This window comes from Zootoca vivipara, chromosome 13, assembly GCF_963506605.1.
Source record: "Zootoca vivipara chromosome 13, rZooViv1.1, whole genome shotgun sequence".
NCBI classification, from domain to species: domain Eukaryota; kingdom Metazoa; phylum Chordata; class Lepidosauria; order Squamata; family Lacertidae; genus Zootoca; species Zootoca vivipara.
Genome location: NC_083288.1, coordinates 54,389,552 through 54,401,797, shown reverse-complemented (window position 1 = coordinate 54,401,797; position 12,246 = coordinate 54,389,552). Strand labels below are relative to the sequence as shown.

The window sequence follows — 12,246 nt, the reverse complement described above, 5'->3', positions numbered from 1 at the left end:
TTTCCGTAACACAAGGGAGGGAGCACATTTGCACGTCAGCCAAGAGGGAACCCCCCCCCAAAAAAAAACCACTTCTCTGACTCGGCGCAACGCACGTGGCTTCTGCTGGCTTCTGGAGGAGAAAACGCAGAGAGGGAGAGAAGGGTGAGGAGGGATGCACATGGCTTGCCAAGGGTTAAAAGGAGCTGAGCTGGATTCCTAGAGACGACAGGAAATAAAAGTGTCGGGGGGGGGCAGGTCCTCCGTCCCCCCTCCCTTCCTGCAAGAGGGGGAGGGGCTGTCGTCTCCTTTGCAAATGCTTCCTTGGCGGCGCCTCCTGCGCTTTGGTGAGTCTCCCCCCTCCCCCTCCCTCTCCCCGGAGGGGGCATTGGGGAGAAGAGGGGGGTCCCCTCCCCACCCCCACCCACCCCCAAATCAGGGAGCCGAGGGTCCTCCCCCTCCATCTCTGCAAAGCCAAGGCGGGTGCTGTTCCCTGGAGGTTTGCAGCTACAGACCCCTGGATGCCCCCTTGAGCTCCTGGGAGAAATCCAGCGGGTCTAACTCTGGCAGGACTAAAGAGAGGGACCCCAGCCCCCAATGTGGCCGCGGGGTTGTGGGCCCCTTTCCAGCCCCTCTTCGTGGGCATCTCTCTCCCCCGAGAGGGCATTGCAAGGATCCCTGCAAGGATCCCCTCGGGTCCAGAGCCTGTTCAGCTGATCCCTCTGGGCAACCCCTTCTCCCCCCCCCCCCCAGCAGACCTTGGCGGCAGCAGCAGCACAGTGCTGGTTTATTGGGGGGGCTTTCCAAAATGGATTAACACACTGAATCGATTCTAGGCACTGACCTGATGGAAAGATCATAGGGTAGCTTCTGGTACAGGAGCAGAATTTTGGAAGGGAGCTGAATGTAGAAAGTGTGTGTTCTTCTCTGGTGGGAAAATATTTGTAATGGGAAACGATAATATTATTGTTATTATGATTATTATTACTCCTGATCCAGGCATCTGGTCCCTGATTGTGTATTTTATAAATGCACATGGTTTTAGTCCACTCATCGGTCACTTTATATAATGCATAGGGGCCTAGAAATTCCAGTTATTGTTGTAGCAGTGATGGAGTTTTAACTCCGGTTTTATTTGGGGGAGGGTTTATTTTGAATTGGTTTTGAATGTTGGGTGTTGATTTGGATTTTTGGATTTCTTTTGTAAAAAGAGTTTCCTTCTGATCTCTTGCAGGCTTCCTGAGTGGTCAGATGGATGAGCAAGACTTAGCCGGCCCTAAAGCAGGAAGAGGCCAGGCCATGGAAACTGGGAGCAGAGGGGGATTCTGGGAAAACTCTGTGCAGAAGATCCTGGGCAAGGAGGACACCCTTCGCTCAGAGGCGCAGAGGCGGCAGTTTAGGGAGTTCTGCCACCTGGAAGCCAAAGGACCCCGAGAGGTTTGCAGCGAACTCTACCACCTTGACTGTCAATGGCTGAAGCCAGAAAGGCACACAAAAGCTGAGATGCTGGACCTGGTGATCTTGGAGCAGTTCCTGGCTGTCCTTCCACCAGAGATGGAGAGCTGGGTGAGGGAATGCGGAGCGGAGACCAGTTCCCAGGCAGTGGCCCTGACCGAAGGGTTCCTCCTGAGTCAGGCAGAGGAGAGGAAGCAGGTGAGAGAGACTTTCCTCTGGATACTCCCAAGGGGCTCCAAACAGGAGGGAGAACATCCGAAAATGCTCTACTAATCGCTCATTTTTTTTTTTTTGAAAGTATCCAAGGAATGATATGAGATACCCCTAAAGATTTTGCCTCTGGCATTCCTTCTCTAACCTTTCTCTCCATTCTCAGTTTTGAATCCTTGTTTCTCTTTCAGGAAAAGGATCTGGTTGCAGAAATGGGCTCCAATTCCTCTGAGGCAGAGAGGACTCCGTTGGACACCAGAGAGAGTTCACTAGGTAAGGAGGAAGGAGTTTCTTCTCCGTTTGGTCATTGTGTTGCTTTTTGAAAGTAATCTGTAAGTTCTTTCAGTTTCTTGGGGGTGGGAGACATTTGGAACTAAGAGCCCAACAAAACTAGGAAATTGGTACCACCGTCAAAATGTACACCTCAGAGAAACGTCATGCACTCCTGGCTTCCCACTTACCTTTGTCTCTCAGGTGAAAGAAGAAGGCCGGCAAGACCTCCTCATCCATCTTTTCATGGTGGTGGAGAGGAAGCAGCAGCTGGAGAAGCAGATCAGGTAGGAGGAAGGAGCCTTGGGGGGAAAGAGGCTGAGGAGTGGGGCAGCCAGGGTGTCTCTGGGACTGAAGAAATCCCTCTCTTCCTCTTTGCTTTCGTCAAAGCTGTCTCCCAAAAAGGCCGAAAGTGCCATTCAAGAAGGTTTATCTGCTGGAAATCAGGAACAGCCTCCTCACCTTAACTAGCCTTCTCTGTGTTGCTAGTATTATTTCTCAGTACTTGCAGTTTTATTTATATACTACCTGACCCGGTCATGCGTTGCTGTGGGGGTTTTTTTGGGGGGGGAGTATTGATGTCATTTGTGTTTTGAATGGTAACGGTTGCATAACTTGTTTTTGGTTAGTGTTTGATGTAATATACTTTTCCGGATGTATGAACTTTTTCCTTGGATTTGTTGTTTTAATTATTTTTGTTTTCTTATGATTGTTTGTTGTGCCTGACTCAGGGTCAATGTTTCCCAGGAAAGGGGGAGGATGTATCCGTTCCCCCCTGGACTATGTGTTTTTTCCTCCCCCCCCAATTGTTGTGTCTCATCCCTGTGATTACTCCCATCCTGTAGCGATCCATGAGGTATCCAGTCCCCCCTTCCCCACCCTGAGGCTCCCCTTACCCTACGTCAGCCCATGACCTATTTGGGCTCCCCACCCCCCAGGGCTCCACTCGGGATAGTATTTAAAGTAGAGTAGAGTCCTAGTTTGTAGGCTGTAGAGCTGAGGCCTAGTCTGTAGGCCGTAAAGTAGAGCCGAGGCCTAGTCTGTGAAGTAGAGTTGAAGCCTAGTCTGTAGGCTGTAAAGTAGAGCTGAGACCTAGTTTGTAGGCTATAAAGTAGAGGCGAGGCCTAGTCTGTCAGCCTTGGCTTGGGCTAGTATTTAAATGTGAGACGAGGCCTCCACCTGTATCTCCATTCCTTGGCCTGACTCTGTGGGTTGTCTGGTAATGGCCACCTTGGTGGTTTCAGTTGCTCGGTTGATGATGTCATTATTTGGCACCGCCCTTTAGAACTTTTGCTGGTGACAGCGCCCAATCTGCCTTTCTATTGGATGCTGCTGGAGTCTTCAGACCTTCTGCTGGTGATGTATAATTTGGGCGCCTCTTTTTGTGTTTAATCATTATTTTAGGTATGGAAGGTGTGCTTTTTTGGATTTTTTTTAAATGCTAGATCCCTCCCTGATGGGCAAGGTACGCTTTGTTCTAATTTGATGCAATTCGGTTTAGCGGTTATGGTGCAAGGGTGTTACCTCCGTGCACGCAGTGTCTACATTTTTATATATATAGATTTATGATTGAGTGTTACGATGGGTTTCTAAGCAGTTGACATATCATAGAAACAGTGGCCAGGATTCCCCTACACCCCCCCCCCAAAAAAGCAGACCACAGGGAAAAGAGAGAGGACATCCTTTCATTTTTGCCCCCACATGACCTGTGAAGTCATGACCTTCTTCAGATATCAGAGGAGGACCTTTGTCTTTTCCCTATCAGGGTCCAGTGTGCTTTGAAGATGTAGCTGTGCATTTCACGGAGGAGGAGTGGGCGTTGCTGGATCCTGACCAGAGAGCGTTGCATAAGGAAGTCATGGAGGAGAATCGTGGGATCATGGCCTCCCTTGGTAAGGCTCCCAGTTGGATGATAATATCTGCTTTGAAATTCCATAGATTATATATATCAAAATGAGAAACGTGCCAGATGTGGATGGAGTTCGACATCACCACCTACAGCACCTGGGAGTGTATCAAAGCAGAGGTCACCATAATTGGAGGGGTATGGATTGTTTCATCTGTGAAAATGCCTCCTCCAGTTATGCTTCTTTAAACCATGATCAGGCTGCTCTGAACTGCCCAGGCCTTCATATATGTAGTTTTCAGATTTCTTAGGGAAGTGAAGCAGATGGCGCTGTGGGTTAAACCACAGAGCCTAGGGCTTGCCAATCAGAAGGTTGGTGGTTTGAATCCTCGCGAAAGGGTGAGCTCCCGTTGCTCGGTCCCAGTTCTGAGATGAGCGCCGCAACCCCAGAATCGGTCACGACTGGACCTAATGGTCAGGGGTCCCTTTACCTTTACCTAGGGAAGTGAAAGTAGATTCTGTCAGGCTTTGTGTTCTTGTGTTTGCTTCTGTCTCTTTTTGGTGGAACAAGGAGACCATGGACCTTGGAAATGGAGCAAAAACAGGTGACTGACAATAGAGATGCAGAAAATTCCATGATTGGGCCAAACAAAATCCATTCAAGAAAAGAGCCAGGCTTTGCACATTTCAGGTTCCCACCAATATGTCCATGAGTACCACTCAACAAAGGCAGTGAACCCTGCAGCAAGACATCACTTCTAACCCCCTTCCGTTCTTCCACTATCACAGGAGTAAATAAGCATTGTCCAATCATTTGGGGCTCCATTTATTTCTGAGGTTCTAATCCATTTCTCTCTCCATCACAGGTGGTAATGAATTGGAAATGAATAACAGGGGAGACCACGACAAAATCCACACAGTAGAGAAACCATATGAATATTTGGAGTGTGGAGAGAGCTCCATCTCCCTTTCCACTTCCTATCAGATAAATCTTATTGGGATGAAATCCTATCAATGTTTGGAATGTGGAAAGAGATTCAGTCAGAGCTCCAATCTCGCTTCCCATCAAAGAATTCATACAGGGGAGAAGCCATATCAGTGCTTGGAATGTGGAAAGAGATTCAGTCAGAGCTCCAATCTCGCTTCCCATCAAAGAATTCATACAGGGGAGAAGCCATATCAGTGCTTGGAATGTGGAAAGAGATTCAGTCAGAGCTCCAATCTCACTTCCCACCAAAGAATTCATACCAGGGAGAAACCATATCAGTGCTTGGAATGTGGAAAGAGCTTCCGTCATAGCTCCGGTCTCACTTCCCATCAAAGAATTCATACCGGGGAGAAACCATTTCATTGCTTGGAATGTGGAAAGAGCTTCAGTCAAAGCTCTGGTCTCACTGCCCATCAAAGAATGCATACAGGGGAAAAACCCTATCAATGCTGCGAATGTGGAAAGAGCTTCATTCACATGTCCATTCTCACTTCCCATCAAAGAATTCATACAGGGGAGAAACCTTATCAATGTTTTGAATGTGGAAAGAGCTTCAGAAAAAGCATCCACCTCACGTTCCATCTAAGAATTCATACAGGGCAGAAACCATATCAGTGCTTTGATTGTGGAAAGAGCTTCAGTAGAAAGAATCATCTGACTATCCATCAAAGAATTCATACAGGGGAGAAACCCTATCAATGCTCTGAATGTGGAAAAAGCTTCATTCACAGGGTCAGTCTCACCTCCCATCAAAGAATCCATACAGGGGAGAAACCCTATCAGTGTTTGGAATGTGGAAAGATCTTTGGTCACAGTGGCTCTCTCAGTTTACATCAAAGAATTCATACAGGGCAGAAGCCATATCTGTGCTTAAAATGTGGAAAGAGATTTGATCGGAGCTCCACTCTCACCAACCATCAAATAACTCATACAGGGGAGAAACCATATCAGTGCTTGAAATGTGGAAAGAGCTTCACCCAGAAGCAAAGTCTCACTGCCCATCAGAGAATTCATACACTGGAGAAACCATTTCACTGTCAAGAGTGTGGAAAAAGTTTCAGTTGGAAGGAAAGTCTCTCTTCCCATCAAAGAATTCATACAGGGGAGAAACCTTATCAGTGTTTGGAATGTGGAAAGAACTTCAGTCATAGTTCCAATCTTGCTACCCATCAAAAAATCCATGGAGGGGAGAAATTGTATCAGTGCTTGGAATGTGGAAAGAGCTTCAGTCGGAAGGACCATCTCACTTCCCATCAAAGAATTCACACAGGGGAGAAACCCTTTCAGTGTCTGGAATGTGGAAAGAGCTTCAGTCGGAAAGATAGTCTAACTTCTCATCAGAGAATTCATACAGGGGAGAAACCATAACAGTGCTTCGAATGTGGAAAGAGCTTCAGAAGGCCAACCTCACTTTCCATCCAAGAGCTCTCTCTCTCTCTTTTTTTAAAAAATTTTTTTTTCAAATAAACTTTATTGAGATTCTAGTTAAAATAAACATACGCACACACACTTGAAATAATAATGAAAAAATACAAAATCATAATAGATAAGAGATCTAAAATTAACAATATTAACAAAATAAATATAAATTGAAAATTAAATTCATACATTCACATTTTCCTTAATCTCCCCTCCTAAATGACTTCCCCTCATCTCTCTCTCAGGTTCATTGGATACTATATAACATTACTGCTTCCCCATATATCAACCAATATCTACCCTTAAATATGTAATATGTGGAAATTCGACATCTATCATCTTTCTCAACTTGAATTAAATCTAAGCCTAAGCTATTCAATACGAGAACTAAAAATAAACGCAGGACTTTACCGTGGGGCACTGTCTTTTCATGTATTCTCCGAATTTGTCCCAGTTAAGCTGGAATTTCTTATTCGAATGCCCTCTAATTGAATTTGTCAGATTATCCGAATCTAAATATCCAAACAATTTCTCCCGCCATTCCTCGATGTTAGGTATCTCTTTATTTTTCCAATAGGATGCAATCAGAGTTCTTGCCACTGTTACCGCATACAAGAACAATGTCTCATCTTGTTTCTTTATTATATTATCCATAATCCCCAATAGAAAAAGTTCTGGGGTCTTTTTTATATTATATTTGAGCATTTTTTTAATTTCTTCAAATACTTGGTTCCAAAATTTCTTTATTTCCCCACAGTGCCACCACACGTGTATAAATGTTCCCGTTTCCTTTCTACATTTCCAACATAAATTATCTTTGGTTTTATACATTTTATGGATTTTTACGGGGGTTAGATGCCATCTATAAAAATAACTTAATCATATTCTCCCTTATTCCCTCCGAGGCTGTGAATTTCCAGGTTTTTGTCCATAATTTCTCCCATTCCTCCATATTTATGCTTTTCCCCACATCTATGGCCCATTTTGTCATCACTTCCTTTACCATCTTGTCTTTGGTCTCCCATTCGAGTAATGTGTTGTACATTTTGGAAATTATTTTGGTATCTGGTTTGATTAAATTTTTTTCCAATAAAGAAGGTTCATCCAAAAATCCTTGTCTGTGTTTGTGTTCGTTAAACTTACTATGGATCTGGTGGTATTGTATCCAAGCAGTTAGGTGCTGTTTTATTTCCTCATAATCTTTTACTTTCAAAATTCCATCTTTTTCTTCTAATAGATCCAAGTAATTTCCCCATTTCCTCTCTGAATTTATCTTCTTTACTGTAATTATTTCCATGGGGGATGCCCATCTAGGTGTTTTTTGCTCCAGCAATCTCTTATGTTTATTCCAAATACCCAAAAGAGATCGCTTGATAATATGGTTATTGAACCCTTTGTGTACTTTCATCTTGTCATCCACTAGGTAAGCGTGCCTAGTTTATTGATTTTCTGAGCCTTCCAAATCCAAAAGTTCACTGTTTTCTAATGTTAGCCACTCCCTTAGCCACACAAATCCTGCTGCATCATGGTATAAGTTTAGATCTGGGAGAGGCAGCCCTCCCCTTTCTTTGGCATCAATTAATAATTTGTGCTTTATTCTTGCAGGTTTGTGGTTCCAGATGAATTTCCTAATGTCTTTTTTCCAATTTTAAAAAATATTATTCCCTGTCCCCAGGATTGGTATCATTTGAAAAAGGAACAGCATTTTGGGGAGTATGTTCATCTTCACCACTGCAATTCTCCCTAGTAGTGATAAATTTAATCTCTCCCAATTATCCAGATCTTTTTTTACTTCCTTCCAGGCTCTGTCGTAATTATCTTTTACTAGATTGTTTGTATTATTAGTAATCCAGATTCCAAGGTACTTTGCTTTCTCCACTACTCTTAATCCTACTTTATCCTGCAATTGGCCAATTTCTTCCTTTGTTAAATTTTTCGTAAGCATATTAGTTTTATTCATATTTAGATTAAACCCCGACAGTCTGCCATATTATTTTATTATTTTCAAGATATAAGGAATAGTATCCAACGATTGTTGTAATAATAACATCATCCGTGAATGCTTTCAATTTATGAGCATATTTCCCGATTCTGACTCCTTTGATTTTCTCATCTTTCCTGATATTTTCTAACAAAAATTCAAGGCTCAGGATGAATAATAACGGTGATAGGGGACACCCCTGCCTGGTGCCCCACTGGATGGTAATCTCTCCAGATATCTTGTTATTTGTTATAAGTTTAGCTCTTTGGATTTTATAGATTGCATCAATTCCATTACAAATTTTATCTCCAAAGCCTAGATGTTTTACACTTTCCTTCATGAAATTCCATGATACCTTATCAAATGCTTTTTCAGCATCTAGCAGCAAAAACGCGGCTTTTTTATTTATCTTTATGCTCAAATATTCTAATAAATTCAATATATTTCTCAAATTATTATGCATAAATCTTTTTGGGAGGAAGCCGGATTGATCTTTATTTATTAACTTCTCCATTATCTTTTTCATTCTCATAGCTAGCAGGTCTGCGAATATTTTATAATCGTTATTAAGCAAAGAAATTGGTCTAAAATTCTTAATTTGATTGGTATCTGAACCTTGCTTAGGGATCACTGTGATATAAGCCTCTTCCCAGGATTTTGGTATCTCTCCTTTCTCAGTAATTTTATTCATTAAATTCTTCATTGGTTCAATTAAATTCTTTTCAAATTTTTTATAAAATAGGGCCGGTAATCCATCAGTTCCAGGTGATTTTCCGTTTTTTGCTATCCTAATTACCCTCTGTATCTCCAAGATCGAGAATGGATCATTCAGCGACTTAGTGATCTCTTCCTCAATTTTTTTATCTTTGTATTTTCCGAATATTTTTCTATCTTTTCCTGATCTACTATTTCCTCCCTATATAAGTTGGTATAGAAATGAACAAAAGATTCCTTAATTTCCCTTGGGTCTACTATCACTTTACCATCCTCCACTAATTTGTCTACAATTTTTCTTTCTGTTTTTTCTTTAACTGCCAGGCTAAGTATCTCCCTGCCTTATTGGAAAATTCAAAAAAAATTTGTTTTAAATATCTTATCTTGTTTTCTATCTCTTTATCTAATAAGGAAGAAACTTGATTCTGCAAAAATTTTATAGCTCTTTTCAATTCCTCTTTCCTTTGACCTTTTAATTTCCCTAATTCGATTTCATTTTCCCTTAATTCTTTTAACAAATTTTCCAATTTATTTTCTCTTTCTTTCCTCTTCCAGCTACTTTGACTAATAAAGAACCCCCTCAGAACGGCCTTCCCAGCATCCCAGACTATATTCAATGGTGTATCTTGGTTTAAATTCATTTCAAAATAATCTTTTAACACACCCTCCGCTTTAGCTATTTCATGCATTAATCATTTTATCTATGTGGCTCTTCACTTTAATTCTCTTCTCTTCCACTCATGCAAGAGCCTGGCTGCTGGATCCGGCCAAAGGCTCATCTAGTTCATCATCGTCTTCTCACAGGGACCGACCAGATGCCTGTAAGAAGCTGTCACAGAAAAATTCTGGGTGCAGGTTTACTTAATTGCCCAGCTGATTGCGTTGCCATTCCCTGTGGGTCTCTCCTGTTCAGCAAAAGAAGGAATCTCTAGCCAAGCAAAGAAGCAAACCAGCAGTCAGTGGAGCTGATCTTGATTGTTGCAACAAGGTTCAAATACACATGGAGTAGGAACCATGAGCATGGGGTTACATGGACCTTTAAGATGCCCCTCCCTTCCCATAATATATTTCTAGATACATCACAGATACCTGTACATCACCAAAATGTCACCAAGAAGGAGGGGATATTGCACAGTAACATGAGTCCATCATTCATCCCTGTTATCAGAGTCAGTTCCGGACACCTTCTAACTACTCACCACCAAGAGAACAATAAAACTACTGGTATTTACACCTATCCTTGCCCTCCGGGCTTTCCTGAAGATGGGCTTTGTGAACACCTGGCTTCTGCGAACTCCACCAAGGGATATCTGTCAGGTCCATTGTTATCTTTTGCCTTGGGAGGTGGGAGGTGTAAGTGACTCTATGCCTCTTCCAGATGAGTCATTTGCCATTGGAACCAAGGAAATGGGTCAAACCATTGAATTTTGGTGGTTATTTGATTCTATATTGGATAGTCAAGGGAAACAGTACAGTTCATGGTAACCACTTATTGCTACAGTTTTATAGAAGTTGTTTAACTGCCCATCCCCCATTCCTGGTTTTAACAGAAGCCCATTAGGAGAACCCGAGTGCAAATCCTCTCTTCTCCCTCAGCTTCCAAAAACTGATATTCAGAAGCATAGCTGCCTTCGACTGCAGAAGTTGATGCACATTGAGAGTTTTTCCAGATTTGTTTGCACAAAGTTTGCAAGAAAGTCACCAGACCCTCCAGGTGTCCCTTTTTTCCAGGGATGTCCTCATTTAGAGAAGCCGTCCTGGTTTCTGATTTGATTCTGGAATATCCCGCTTTTCCTTAGGGTGTCCCTATTTTCATTGGAGAAATGTTGGAGGTTATGGAGTTATCCGACCTCTGAGCCAGGTGAAGGCAATCAGACAGCATAGGGAAGTGCTTTTTTATGTTTAATGTTTTATTATGTTGGAGGCAGCCCATAGTGGCAGGGGAAACCCAGTAACGTGTGGGGTATAAATAGTAAAATTATCATTATGGAATGCAACGTTCCTATTTTCATCGGATAAATGTTGGAGGGTATGAATCACTGGTCTGATCCACCTTTTCCCCTGCAAGCTGCTGCTCCTGTTTCTGTTTCCAAATGTTAGCCGAAATTCCAGGGTGCGAGGATACTCCGCAGACCAGCTCGTGGGGTGCAAGTCCCCCACAGGTCTTTGGTGTCAGCAAAAGAAGGAAGTTCCAGCCAAGGAATGGAGCAAAACAGCAGTCAGTAGACCACGACCTTTATTGTTGCTCAACAGGTCCCCACAAGGAGCTCCCCACTGGTTGATCTTTGGTAATTCACAAAATACAGAGTCCATTCATAAAACGCAGGGTTCATACATAAACCAGTAACATAATTTCAATGTTATATATTGAGCGTATATTTGATCACTTGAATGTACAGGTTTATGGCCATGGTGTAATACAGTGAAGTAATATCAGTGTCCAAGCTGCGGGAGGCAGTGGAAGACAGGAGTGCCTGCCGTGCTCTGGTCCATGGGGTCACCAAGAGTCGGACATGACTAAACAACAATATCAGTGTACTGGATGAAGCAAAGTTTTGAAGCAATGATTCTTCAACATCAACTTCGTTGGACTGGTCATGTTGTGCGGATGCCTGATGATCGTCTTCCAAAGCAACTACTCTATTCTGAACTTAAAAATGGAAAGCGTGATGCTGGTCAGGGCTGGCCCTACGGCCAGGCTGGGTGGTGCAGGGTGCCACGGCGCCGGCCCGCCAAGGGGGGCGCCTCGCAGCTGTGCCCGCCCGCTGGCCGCTCCGCCTCGCAGCAGTGCCCTCGGCAGCCGCGCTGTGCGCTGAGCCCACCCGCCGCACTGGAAAACGGGGCGCCGGAGGGCGCCGGTGGTGCCAAGGCGCCAGAGGTGCTTAAGACGGCCCTGATGCTGGTGGTCAACAAAAGAGGTTTAAAGACTGTCTCGAGGCAAATCTTTAAAAATGTAGTATAAACACTGACAACTGAGAAACACTGGCCTGCGAGGGCTCCAGTTGGAGAACAGGCTTGACCAAAGGTGTCCTGGGCTTTGAAGACACTCGAACTCAGGACGCAAGGGAGAAACGTGCCAAGAGGAAAGTGCGCTTGGCAAATCCACACCGTGATCAACTCCCACCTGGAAACCAATATCCCCACTGGGGAAGGACGTGCGGATCCAGAATTGGCCTCCACAGTCCCTTACGGACTCATTGTTAAAACCTCCTTCCTTTCCGTAACACAAGGGAGGGAGCACATTAGCACGTCACCCCCCCCGAAAACGTCACTGACTGTGCGCAAAGCACATGGCTTCTGTTGGGCTTCTGCTCTGGAGCAGAAAACGCAGAGAGGGAGAGAAGGATGAGCCGGGTGCGCACGGCTTGCCAAGGGTTAAAAGGA

At 43.8% G+C, this 12,246-nt stretch overlaps 1 protein-coding gene across 1 annotated transcript; it reads left to right on the top strand.

Annotated features, from left to right (window-relative positions):
• The first annotated feature begins 233 nt into the window (after window positions 1-233).
• On the top strand, window positions 234-8,260 carry LOC118078342 (zinc finger protein 345-like). Its single transcript, XM_060282002.1, has 6 exons — window positions 234-326; window positions 1,214-1,632; window positions 1,836-1,917; window positions 2,119-2,201; window positions 3,680-3,806; window positions 4,627-8,260. The coding sequence occupies exons 1-6, from the start codon at window positions 296-298 to the stop codon at window positions 6,114-6,116; spliced, it is 2,232 nt and encodes a 743-aa protein (XP_060137985.1). The 5' UTR covers window positions 234-295; the 3' UTR covers window positions 6,117-8,260.
• Window positions 8,261-12,246: the final 3,986 nt, after the last annotated feature.